Here is a 13,945-nt window from a genome sequence, read left to right on the forward strand (position 1 = left end):
ATTTCCAAGATGGCTGCGGATTCAATTAAAAAAAAAACAAAAAACAGTACAAATATAGAACATTTACTATTGAACTAAATAATGGTCAAACCTGAAACATCGGACCCGGTGTGATGTGAGACGTTACCATGTTTTGATTATATTTCAACATACCATTTTCTGCTAATTAAAAACCATACTCTTTCTATACATAGAATAAAGTGAGCCAGTATACTTTATGTCAGTCAGATTTATATATATATATATATATATATATATATATATATATATATATATATATATATATATATATATATATATATATATATATATATAAATCTTAAGCTTATAAGATATGTTCCATAAGTATGACAATAAGTATATTTCGTAATACTAGAGCTAGTTCGAGAACAAAGCGAGAATTGACTACTTTCGGTTTTTGCAGTCATTCTTCCAATATAGTCTGTACTCTACACTAAGCCTTTGACAGAGTCTAAGCAGGCGTGGCTTTACGAGAATCTATGACGTTTCACCTGAATCACTTCATGACAAGCTCTCAATAATCGGTGGCAAACTTATGGAACATATCTTATGATCTTATGGTAAATGTATATGAGCCATGCGTTGATGAACAAGTCACATAGATATGGATGAATATCGCCTCGTGCACTTTCACAAATTCACACATGAAGCTGACGCGTTAATAGCATCTAAAACACGTGACTACTTTCTCATAATTGCCACTGAAAAGGTTCTCATCCTTTTTGATCTCAAACCATATGATCAAAGACTATATTTAATTATTAATCAGCATTGTAATTTTTTGATGAACAACAAAATAAAGTTTGATAAAAACTAAGACAAGCAAATATGTCTAAATATTTTATTTCAAATAGTTTTTTTTTTGAAAACTTCGAAAAGATCTTAACAAGTAGAAAACCATTCAAAAATATCGTAAATAAAGAAAAAAAAAATGAACACAATTTGCAATAAAAACCTAAGACAGATAAGTAATATGGCATATAAAATAATTGGAGGGCAGTATTATTTCAAATTAAACCATTATGCTTTCAATTACTTCTACAACAGTTTTGAGTATATAATTTTGTTTATTACAAAAATAAACTATAAAAATGTAGAAATTCAAAGGCACCTAAGTTACATACATGATTGCGTTATAATTAACAGATTATAGTTAATTAGCATATTCAGATTCGTTCGAAGACAGGTACTATTAAATGCAGAAATTCAAGGCACCTTAGTTACACGATTGCATTAAATTAACATATTACAGTTAATTAGCATATTCAGGTCCGTTTGAAGACAGGTACTTCTGCACTGCACTTATTACGTTGACGTTAATCTTAACATAGCACCAAAAGGTCTTTCAATTAACGTAGTAGATCAAAAATAGACCAAATTTCAAAAACAAAAATATGCTTACTTAAAGTAGTGAGTGTGACAAGGGACGGCCTATTTTATTGCTAAAAGCGTTTGTTATTAAATCAATACATAACTTGATATTGAAATTAAGATACATAAAAATATTTTGAAGGTAAATTAATTATCATGGAATTAGTCGCATTTTTTTTGGCACTTTTCTTGTATCGCGAATTGTAATGTAAAATATGCCTTTTTATGAAAATATGACAAACATTTATAGGAATCTTTTTTTTGCTTTTAAAATGATGTTTTTTTATAGGAAAAATATAATTTTTTGGTCCCTAACTATTTGATGATTGAAATACATGATTTTATTGAGCACAATTTTTAATTGCTCATAATTCTTCGTTGAGATGTCTCCTCATTGATTTGAGTTTGTGTGTAAAAAATCGTTACATTATGAACTTTAACCCTTTTAAAGAGATTCACTAGAGTGTAATTCATAAAATTAACATAAAATTATTCATTGTGAAGTCCCAAAAAAATTATCGATGATTTGTGTTTGGAATTTTTTCAAATTGAACAATTTTGCATAAATGATCCAAAGTCGCTTAAATTAAGGCAAATCTGGTAACATTTTATCATGATTTCAAAGAATATTTGAGACTTCAAAATTTGAACATAATTTTTTAACTAAACGTGATTGCTATCAGTCATCTATAATTATTTCAAAATCTACAATTCTTAATTAACAATTGTAAAATGTTATTAAACATTTTGTATAATTGTATAAAGAATAAAGATTTAATGTTGCTAATTTCTGTAAGATTTCCAAAGGTAAAAATCTAATGTCGATATACCTTTTTTAATGACCATGAAAAACTGAGGTTGTTAACCCTACGCTAGACCTTCAAAAAAATAAACGATAAAATAAATCAATTCAAAAAAATATTAATGAAATATTACGTTGAAATAAATTTTAATTAAGTTCGCGATACGTGAACTAGCATTAATTAATTTGTTTAATAATAGAGAAGCACCCTCCTGAAATATTTGAGAGCATTAATGTATGAAATAACTCCGATTGTTTCTTTAAGTATAAAAATAGTATGCTCGGAGATTTCAATTTCACAAAGCATTTAACCGTTACACAATCCAAAAAATTAACCTACCATATTTAAGGTTCTTAAAAATCAAACTTTACTTACCTATCATCTTTGAGATTCATATTAAATGAATTTGATTTAACTTTAATTAACCTTCTGCCCAAAAACTTAACTATAATAAAAAAACGAGGTTTTTGATTTTTATTCTGCTTTGGTTTGAAAGCATAGCATATATTCTGAATTTAAAAAAGTTTAAAACTTGATTGATAAATAACGAACGCGTGGGCATTGGCATTAAAGTTCAGAACGAGATTTCTGTATTTTTTTAACCAATATCTAGGTTAGGGTGTTGGGTTAAATTTCCTAAATTTCGGTGGAAAAAGTGGATTGTGTAACTTAAATACTCCGCTTTTAAAAACAAACCAGTTTTGTGTACTGGAAATAAACCGTGGTGTTAAATTTTGGTCTATTTAATGATTGATTGATTGTTAATTTTGTTTTTGGGTTCAAGGATTCTCCAATGGTTTATTCGTCTCCAATCTACGAGCGAGTTCGGCGATTAAATCGCGGAAATTCATTGGATCGAGATTCTTCGAGAGTAGGCTTAACATCATCCAATCTCCCAGTTTGCACTTGTCCACGACTACTTCGAGGTAATCTTTGTTAGTCAACCTGGCTCTGGAGTGCAGGATGACCAAACGCATGCGCGGTAAGGCAATGACCAAGGCCCGGTAGACGAGCACCAGTCCAGAGAGTACGGCCAAAATGACGAACCAGAACCACAAGAATACGTAGATTTTTTCGTTGACGATGTTGATGGGTAGAATGCACATTGAGTCGTGCGTCTGGACATCGCCGGAAGGACCATATCGGTGAAAGGTACATTTTGTCAGTCTTGGGAAGACACGGATCATGGGGTCGTATCTGTAATACAGCAAAGAGTATTCTTTATTATTAAACTGCAGTGGTACAAAATAATATTTTCCACTATGTGTAACTAGAACTGGATTTAGCTTGCACAAGGGAAGGAAAACATAGAAGGTACACAATGAATCTTTATGGTGCAACGAGGATACTTCGAGATGTGGGAGGAACTTTTATCATTCTTCATTGTCGTCACCATTAACGGAGTGTCGTTGGCTTACAAAATTCCCGCCCACTTCTCAAAGTTGCACATTGGAGAGAAAGATTCCCTAAGTTGTTTCTATTTTATCCTGGTTGGGCATAGCAAAATATTCAGATGTAAACCGAAATTTGGTCTAATCATATTTGTTTCTTGGGGCAATTCATTTCTCTTCAATTTAAACCCTCCCTTTGGTGTACATAAAGTAGTTCATAGTTTTATCTAATAATTCTCTCGCAAACATAAATATTCCAAACATACTGGTAAACATTAGTCTTATGGTATGAACAAACAAGATTAAAGGAGTTCAAACTTTTATTATATTAAGGAATTTGACTATTGTATTTGAGTGACATCTGATAATCATTTTCAGCCGCTCAAATTCTATAAAGCCGCGTTTACACGAGACACTTTGAAACCGTTTTAAACCGTTTTGGAAAGTAAAAAAAAAAATAATATTACGCTGTTAAAAGCAGATATTTTTCACGAGAAAATGCAAATAATATTTTTCAAAAAGGGTTAGGCCTTTCCAAACCTGTTCCAAAGTGTCTCGTGTAAACGAGGCTTAAGTATAACCTAGGTTTAATTGAATTTATATTTAAGTTAAAATTCACTATTAGTTTTAAACTCAAAGGTAGTATCGAATTTTTCAATTAAATCAAGGAGGTAATTGAAACTAAAACGTAGATTCTTAGGTAGCTTAAAGGACAGACCCGCTGAATAAAGACAAATAGTAAAAAGAAAGTAATTTTATGGTTTAGTAATTTGCATAATTGAATTTTCAATTTGTCACGGGGTACGAGACACCTTAACTAACGATTACACACGCTTTAGTGAAATAAAATAAGGCGTAAAATGACAGTGTTATTAATGAAACTGCAAAAGGTTTACCAGGAAATACGATTTTATTGTGAGACAGAACTTAGCAAGACGGAGTGGATTTAAGTAGGGGATATTGTTGGCAATAGGCCAGTCGGATACGACTCGAGAAGTATAGCTTGCTATTTATCGAAATCTGTCGTCGTATGCCAATGAATTTGTTCAAATATCCTTGAACCGTAGCCAACGTCACGAAATTAGCCTCTTCTATATAGTTAAGTAGGAGGTAACCGTAGAAAATTGCTATTTCAAATCGATCAGTCTCAACAGTAGACAAGGGATTGTTCAATAATAAAAAAATAAGGTAGGGTATCCAACTGTGATTGCCTCCAGGGGTAATTCTAATTCACTTGGATGGAAATATTCCAATGTTAAATAAATATAAAATGAAACAGATTTTTGCAACTTTCACATTGGCTTTTCGGAAAACGTTCTGGGCTCTGGCCAACTAGCTTAATAGTTCCAACGGGCGTACCAAAATGATAAACGTGTAAGCTTAAGGATTTAGACCTTGGTTATCGCAGGGTTGCCACAGATTTTTCATTCCAAATTCCCTGACTTTTCCAGGTTTTCACTGACCATCTAAAGGAAATTTCCCTGACCAATTTTCAAACTTACACTAACAGAATGCATGCAGCCCGAGGGGGTAGACGCTCTAGATCTCTGTGTACACCTGAGTTCAAAAGAGTTCAGCTTTGACAGAGCATAGAGTTCAAATCCTTCGGAACTCAGAGTTCAGCTTCGACAGTGCATTGAGTTCTAGTCATATTGTACACCTGAGTTCTCAAGTGTCTTCCCCCTCGATGCAGCCTTCAAAAATTCCTTATGGATCATCAGCTTTGTACTTGTTTTTAATTGAAACCACTATTTAGTAGTTAATAAAACTTTATAACGAACTATCAGAAACAGTTAATGTACGCCTATAGAACCTTATAATTGTCCCGTATTTGAGCTGGTGCGCCAAGTTGGCCGTGACTACACATTTTCTCAAGTCGATATGCAACGGAAATTCCCTGACTTTTCCCTAACTTTAACAACAATTATCAAATTCCCTGACTATTCCAGGTACTGTGGCAACCCTGTATCGTACACCGGTACGTATTTCAGTGACTGCGGTCACTGCGCCAACGATTAATGGGACAGTTACCTAACTAGAGGAAAACTGCAGGTCTACTAAAAATAGCCCATTTTTAAAATTCGGGGCTAAAATAGAGTATTCTGAAGACAGAATAGCCGGATCCAAAGACAATAGACATAGCTTTAAATAAATGGAATTTGGCGGCCGGGTAACGTTAAGTCCTTTCAAACGTCTGTACAATGGAATGGATGCACCTTCTTGCAAATTACTAGGAATTTAAATAGAGAGCTTTCAGATGGGATAGTTGTACGTCACACCCTCCGAAGTCTTACCGCTGTTCTGGTAGCCATATTTTGGTGGTCTGAGCTTCATTCCTGCTTTAAACCCACCAATATTGCGGCGTAAATTATGTCACGAGACTTCAAACTGAAAGCTCTCTATAGGGGGCTTGTTACGGATAAGCGCGTTCCCTCGGGGTCCCTTTGATAGCCTCTAGCAACTGCCCTGTTATCTGTCTTACAGTCTGCTGAACATGGGTTTGAGTGGGGACCACTGGGTAATTCAAATGTCCAGTTAAAAAAAACTAAGAAACGGTGGAAATTTAGAACTACATGCTTGGGATGCTAGTGATCCTGGTGAACACATAATTTAAAGTTGCTTAGTACGATTACAGTATTAAATAGACAATTAGCAGTTTGTTAAATGAAGTACCTTAGATTTTACTGGCCTCCATGTCAATTTGAAAAACTATTTCACAGCCTTACAAAAGGAAATTCAGCAAGCAGACAAATTTCACAAAACCAATGACAGCGAAACACGAGATTTCTTCAGTCTATGAACATTGTTTACGAAAAATAAGCTTCGACAGATGTTTCCAACATTATTCCACCCCTATCAGGATCTGTCCCCCGAAAACCCTCTCTCCGTTACTTGCATTTCTTGTATAAAAATACAAGACACGAAAGTAACTTTGTGCAAAAGTGGGAGTTTGTCGATAAATGTACACTTTGAAAACGATGGGTTGTAACTCCATGCCTACTTTGAAGTCCTATATTCTCTTTGAAAAACACGTGTGAAACTTAGGGTGTGCAATAGTATTTGTCGAATTTTTCATAGAAGAACAATTAACACCACACTAGGGACATGGACGGGCTGCTATCTCAAAAACCCGAGGGGGTAGACACTTGAGAACTCAGGTGTACACTATGTCTTGAACTCGATGCACTGTCAAAGCTGAACTGTAAGTTCCGAAGGCTTTCAACTCAATGTACTGTCAAAACTAGAGATGTGAGTCCGTAATTTACCGTCCGTAAATTACTGGTATTTTACCAAATATCGCGTAAATTACCGCTTTATATCTTACCGTAATTTTAGAATGGTAATTTACCGGTAAATTACAAAATTACCGCCGTAATAAGCCTGTTAAAACATAAAATACCATAAATTACGGTAATTTTTTGAATTTCGAAATTTTAATCGGTAATTTACCGGTAATTTTTCGGTAATTTACCCGGTAAATTACCATTTTTAAAAATTACGGTAATTTCACATCTCTAGTCAAAGCTGAACTCTTTTGAACACGTGTACACAGAGATCCAGAGCGTCTACCCCCTCGCAAAAACCATTCAACGTACAAAACTGTTTTTAGACTCTTCGTTGAATATTTATAAAATCGAACGCCTGTATTTGTCTATAGGAATATTGAATACATTATAGGGACTTGCGATTTCGGCATAGCTACACCCCCTGTCGCCATTCTAGTATATTTTTGGTTTAGTAGAAGCTATTTCAGCCCCTTCTCCGACCCCCTCTTGGTATCCTTTCTAGAATGAGTTGCAGCTAGAGTCAGGTTGCATTACAGAGTACTGCCAAGTCCCTATTACCACGTGCTTGAACTAAATTCTTGGCCAAACATTAGTGTAACAAATACCAAAGCTTATAAAAAAGCTCATACTCCAAATATAATGGCAAATGCATCGCACACCCCTAGAACTGGACGTACTTTCTCGTACCACATAGAGCTTTCAGTTGGAGGAGGAGCTGAGTCTCGTGACATAGTTTACGTTGCCATATTGGTGGGTTTAAAGCAGGAATGAAGCTGAGAGCACCCAATATGGCTACCAGAACAGCGGTAATACTAGGGAGGGTGTGACGTACTACTATCCCATCTGAAATATCTCTATAGTGTAGATAAAAATCACGGGAAATTTTCATTTGGTTTTGAAACACATTTCACAAAGGGTTGAAAAACACTACAGCAGAGAAAATACTACTGGAATAGAAGGTAGGGTCGATTGCTGTTAATAACAAGAGCGTCATCCCACCAACAGAGCCAATACTATACGAATCAGAGACAGCTAGAACTGAAAGGACCATAGCATCCGTGGGATGCAGGTATAGTACAAGGGCACGACAAACTATTCTGAGCTACCGTTTTCCAAAATCTTTCACTATTCCACTACCATAAGAAGTTAAATCCCTTAGATAAGTATGCCACTTTCCATTATTTTGTTTGGGACAACCTATTTTCAGTTTTTCACCACCCAATTATTGAGAATTCACTCAGGAACGTGAAAACAGTTCTGTAAGCCTTGGTTCTGTTGTAATAGCTATTGTAGTCGTACTTGCTGGTACACATTCCTGCCGTGTTTCAAGTTATTCAAGACACGGAAAATCGCATTTAACATACAATTTTCAAATAGTCAAGTGAATTCAAATAGACCATTCCATTAAAGGGACTGTAAAGAAGGCATCGGCGGGTGGGTAAAAATTATTTGAAATACGTCAGAGTCACCGTGACCGAGGATAGGCGTGGTTCAAAGAAGCATGGTTCGTTTTATTTCGAAAACAAGCACTTTGCGGAATTGGCGCTGCAATCTCGCGAAAAACAAGGACAAGGTGTCCAGTCCCACTATGTGGAGTCTTTGCATCTTGTTGTCACGTGGTGCCTGTGACGTATTTCAAATAATTTTTACCCGCCCGCCGATAGCTTCTTCGCAGTCCCTTTAATTCCATAAGACAAGCAAACAACACCAGGGCGCAAGAGGCGAGTTGGCCAGACTCATAATGACAAGATTTTTAAACCTAAACGATACGCTCGCTAATCTAAGCCTTGGTTCCCGCGTAAATTTCTAATTGCGCCTCCTACAAAACAACGGCCCGGAAGCCATTGATGTTCTTGAACATCCCGTAACGTACTACGACCGGAAAAGCCATGTGTTATTAATGGCACTAATTAGGCAAGGTTCGCGGTTTCACTACCAAAATTAAGGAGCTGTCCACTTAATTTCTCCAAGCGGCATACTTATTATTAAGAGTTTTGCTACTTATGCTTCCATAGTAAAAAATTTCCTATAAAGTGGGGTAAAAAATTCTATTGTGACTTCAAAGAAGAAGCTCGAAAAACGATGAATAGAATAAGGGTCAGGGAGATCTCATTCTCTACTGCCACACCTGTTTTCTATTTACAACTCCCGAGGGTCATACAGATAAGAGTATGCTGCCCTGCTCTATCTTCAAATTTCTTAAGCGCGGTTCTGAAATATAACGAGGGGTCGGACAAATGCTTGATTTACGAAACTATGGTGTTAATCTCTGTTTGTCGTTTTACCAAGAAGAGTATTTCTTCTGCACAAGTAATATAAAGTTTCCACCACTAAAGGAGCTTTTTTTTGGTTCCCGCAGTGTTGCTAGGCCATTGGTGAGTGAAGAGATTGCAGAGAGAAAGGCATGCGGTTCACATTGAATCAGTACTTGACCAGCTTGACTCAGAGAACATTACAACACTTTGCCGTAGCCAATTTGGTGAAAACTTCATATCCGATGTGTTGGTGAAATTTAATTCAATTAAACTAAATAAACCTCTCCTGGTATGGTTTTTCCAGCAGAACGGAAGCAGTTCAACTCCAACACTATTCAATATTCTTACATGAATTTCAAGCATGCGTGGAAGCTGAGGTGACGTTGCTTTTCTTCAATTAAAAAACCTATTCCGGGCTAATACTGAGTTGGCAACACTGCTCGCTACCGCAAAATATTTTTCAAGGCTTACCCAGGTCGAATTTTGCCGGAAAAGTATCACCTCCCTTCCATTAGCCCCTAGCATCTAATGCGTGAATACTGACCAAGGCCCAGCAACCAGAATACAGCCACAGGAAACTTAAGGACAAGAAGTAAAATTGCCCCACCCCTGTTCTTAATTTTAACTGCGCTTCAGTATTGCCAGGAATTTGTGCAATCATCTTAGGTTTTAAACTAAATTATCAAAATCGAATTGATAAACAAGCTTTTCAGTGTCTTGTAGATAGCGTTTGAATTGCATTCACGAATGACTGTCAACACTTGATTGCTTACTATAGACTAATGGCACCCCATGTTATTACCCCATAGAGCTTAATACAGTCGAAGGCAGAGGGCTGCGATTACCCTATCTCTAGACCATTCCATTAACGCCATAAGAGAAGCAAACACAAGTTTCAGGCATGAATAATGGAAATTTGGTTTTATACTGTAGGATAGGCAACTCCCTATTTCAGACGGCACCTTATTCGATATATACTCTGTTTCAGCTTCAGTTGTCAGCACGAGCAAATCAAGGTCTCTATATAACATAGCTTTGTGCGTGCTGACAAGAGACGAAAGAAACACTCATTTTTCAGGATTTAAATATCGAGATTTTAGGTCCTGAAAAAAATTATTGCTTTAGTCTGTTGTCAGCACACATAAAGCTACGTTATATAGAGACTTTGCCTTGCGCGTGCTGACAAACGAAGCTGGAACAGAGTATATATCGAATAATAAGAATAATCTGCCGTCTGCGATAGTGAGTTGCCTATCCTACAGCGTGAAAACAAATTTCCTCACGCGCATCATTTATCCATGGTCCATTGGTCGAACCCGCAATCGAAAAGTATAGCCCTCGCACCAAGAAGTACCGCGAGAGGCAGTGTTGCTGCTTGAGGGACAGCAGCCCCCTCCCATGTGCGTTTGTTTATTTTCAAGTATTTAATGGAATGGTCTATTCTAGGCATAATTATAGTTTTCTCTCACGCAGAGTCGGATCTCGGGTCACGTGATATAGTGATACATTTCAATTTCCTATCATTACTAAATAAATTCGCTAAGTTAGAAATATGAAAAAAATCCAAACTCGGGTATCATAATTTCTTAGCTAAATATTGACAGGGTAAAACCGGATATTATCTGTCGATTGGTGTTAATTGTTTGCAGAAGTTAAAATCAAAAGGGGTAAATAACTTTGTAGATTAAAGATTTCTGAAATAACTTCTTTAGTGCAAACTATCATACAAAAGATAAAAGTCCTCTCTTGGCCAATAGATTGTTTACACAAATGGAGGATTCATACCATTCACACCTGGAGGCCGGGCTACCTAGAGGACAGAAACAAGTCTGTTTGTCCTCAAGGTAGCCTAGTCTTCTGGTGTAAATGGTATGAATCCTCCATTTGTGTAAATTATCTATAAGGTACATACATTTCTATCATTTTTAATCAGCAGCTTAATCTAATCAATTCACCTATTATCATGATGTCGTTATCAGAACTTTGAATCTTATCTATCGTTTCTATAGAATTTCATACAATCATGATACAAGAGAGATACTGAATTATTTATATGACTATGGTCGCTTTGTGAATCTAAGCGGTTGTTTACTTATTCACTTATTTATTTATATTGTTGTTTACTTGCTTAACTTATTCAGAAATGGACGGGGGAAAGCAGAGATGGAAGGACTTCTTTCCTCCCACTTTATTATATAAATAATTCATTTCAACCATGAATATCCAATTGGAAAGTTCTAAAGACTCAAACCTGATCTGACCATGCTTTCAGATGGGATACTAGTACGTCACACCCTCCCAAGTCTTACCGCTGTTCTGGTAACCATATTGGGTGGTCTCAGCTTCATTCCTGCTTTAAACCCACCAATATGGCAACGTAAATTATGTCACGAGACTCAGCTCCTCCTCCAACTGAAAGCTGGAGCAGAGAGAATTTAGAAGGGGAGTGGAAAGCCCCCCTTTGACTCTATTAAACGTGATGACGCCCAAACAAGATGTCGCGTTGAGCTTTTTGGGGTAGGCGAGTTTCCGGTCACGTGTTCTAAAATCTCTCTGTTACAAACGCATCATACCGGAAATCGACCTGCCTAGATAACGTTTAGCAGACGACGTTGCGCTACATTCCAAACCACCCCTTCCACTCCCCTTCTAAATTCTCTCTGGCTGGAGGAGCTATGACGTCAGATGCCCCGCCACTAGGGTGGGTAAGGATTTTTTTTAAACTGAACATTAGGCCAGCTTGTAAAAAATAAACTGGTCCATGACCATTGACAAGGGCACGTGGTCTGCTAAACTAAAGAGTGGCTAATTAGGCCTAAAATATTTGAGTTTATGTCTGGACTCTTGGTTACTTTTGAATTTACTTAGTGGTCTACCACTGACCCCACTCCGATTTAATTTTTAAACTGGACCAGGAATATTTAAACTGGTCATTTCCCACGCTGCCGGCCACAAAAACTGCCCAATGTAAGAAAGTTATTTACTAATGGTTGAAATGAATAAATTCCTGCTTTTATTTTAGAAGACGCAAAATTTCCCTTATATCCCAATTTATCTACTTGGTTTTTAATCGAATGAAATGAATAAATTTATCTATTTATTTATTTATTTTGGGATAGTAGGTCATTCTAAATATTGTATTCATAATTTAGGCTTATTTAATTTGCGAGTATAATAAGGAAAAAAAAGCTTACCTTAGCGTCCAATCCCATTCAGTGAAAGCCAAGACTTTGGATCCGTAAGAAGTAAAATGACCTCCCAAAAACTTGTCCATCAAAAACATCTGACCAACCACGTTAATAAAATTCATCATCTCGGAAATAACGTAAATGACAAAGTACACGTTGTGATTGTTCAAATTCAAGGCGAAATACTCTACGAGCAGACGACGGTTACCGCTTTTCTGGTCTTCGGACATGATAGGACAGTTAAGACCCAAAATCAAATGCTTGACCCTTCCTCCTTCGAAAGCCTTCCAGAAATAACGTGGGACGTAGAAAAGCATAGCTTGTAGAAAGAGGACAAAGCAGACCCATTGATAGTACGCGTGGTAGGTCCGTTTTTCACCCTTTTTGTACTGATCCACACCGGGGTAAGGAACTTCTTCGCCAACTTTCTTGTGCCACGCTTCTTCGACGGAAAATGTAGTATGGATCCAACAAAACGTGTCCAGTAAGTTCGAAGGTATGTCGTCTCGCGATATACAATCTATCGGGTCACCGATGTACTGTCTACCGGTCACTAATAAACTAAACGCGATCAGGATAATTACGGTTAACTTGTAATGCAACCTGAACACGTTATTATCGATTATGGTCGAATCCGCCTTGAAAAAACTCTTTAGTGAACCAAAGAGTTGATCCATTGTTAGCTAATACTCGGACTTTCAAACTTGGGGAGTAAAAATAATTAAACCGATAAAATCAAGGATTATTATTGCACTGATACACGCTAAAATTTTACAGTTCTCGAGAGAATTTAGTAGCGTGGCATCCAGCGCATCGCGAGTTAACACACTACAGGGGCAGCCGAAAAATTTCCTCTTTCCAAACTTTCTAGAAAGGCACCGAGTGAGTTCGAGTCAGCGGGAAAACCGGAGGCCGTTGATGAAACTTTGCCCCCCTAACTCGTTTTTTTTTTCTAACCGGGGACCGTCTCAAAAGTTTATTATGTTCTTCTCAAAAGTATAAAGTTTGTTTTTTTAAATGTGCTACCAAGTCGTGGGATATATTCTGTACTGTGGGACGGTTAGGGCATTTTTTGGAAATGTAATATTTGCATATAATTAAGTATTTAGCGAATTTTGTGGCTGGGCGAATTATTTCCAAAAAATGTTACTGAAAATGTTTTAATTGGAAATCCCATGTAGGGATTTGGCATATAGAGCTATCTCAGTTGTGACGTCAGTGCCTAGGTAAAACGTCACGGGCTTAGCTTTGGCAGTGGGCGGCCATATTCGGTACCACTTAGGTTCTACGGGCAAATAGCATGGGTGACGTCACACTACGGCTACTGAGATAGCTCTATAGGGCCATTTTTATAGCGTTTTCCTTTGTGTCCTTGCGGAGCGCTCCCAAGGAGCAATAAAAATGGTATTAGTAGTTTCCAGCTTCGTTAAAGACTGTTTTTGAAGAATAGGATCTCCTAGTTTTATTCCTCCATGGGAGCGCTCCGCGAGGACCCAAAGGAAAACGCTATTAGAGCTAATCTCAGTTGTGACGTCAGTGCCTAGGTAAAATGTCACGGGCTTAGCTTTGGCAGTGGGCGGCCATGTTTGGTACCGCTTTATTTCTAAGGAAAAATAGCATGGGTGACGT

General features: G+C 36.9%; 1 protein-coding gene across 1 annotated transcript; it reads right to left on the bottom strand.

The window, feature by feature from the left end:
* Positions 1-848: 848 nt before the first annotated feature.
* On the bottom strand, positions 849-13,206 carry LOC149678969 (innexin inx2-like). Its single transcript, XM_089836801.1, has 2 exons — positions 12,323-13,206; positions 849-3,392 (listed from the first exon to the last, which is right to left on the bottom strand). Exons 1-2 carry the CDS (start codon positions 12,991-12,993, stop codon positions 2,975-2,977), a joined length of 1,089 nt encoding a protein of 362 aa, XP_089692927.1. The 5' UTR covers positions 12,994-13,206; the 3' UTR covers positions 849-2,974.
* Positions 13,207-13,945: the final 739 nt, after the last annotated feature.

This window comes from Phalangium opilio, unplaced genomic scaffold, assembly GCF_054372755.1.
Source record: "Phalangium opilio isolate 3A_F unplaced genomic scaffold, DU_Popi_V2 ptg000042l_1, whole genome shotgun sequence".
NCBI lineage: Eukaryota > Metazoa > Arthropoda > Arachnida > Opiliones > Phalangiidae > Phalangium > Phalangium opilio.

What these genes read in the sequence shown, in the direction of transcription:
- LOC149678969 (XM_089836801.1), bottom strand. Translation starts at nt 12,993, where the DNA reads ATGGATCAACTCTTTGGTTCACTAAAGAGTTTTTTCAAGGCGGATTCG. An exon ending in GAATGGGATTGGACGCTAAG is followed by an intron (nt 3,393 to 12,322) that starts GTAAGCTTTTTT and finishes GCTGTATTACAG; the next exon opens with ATACGACCCCATGATCCGTG.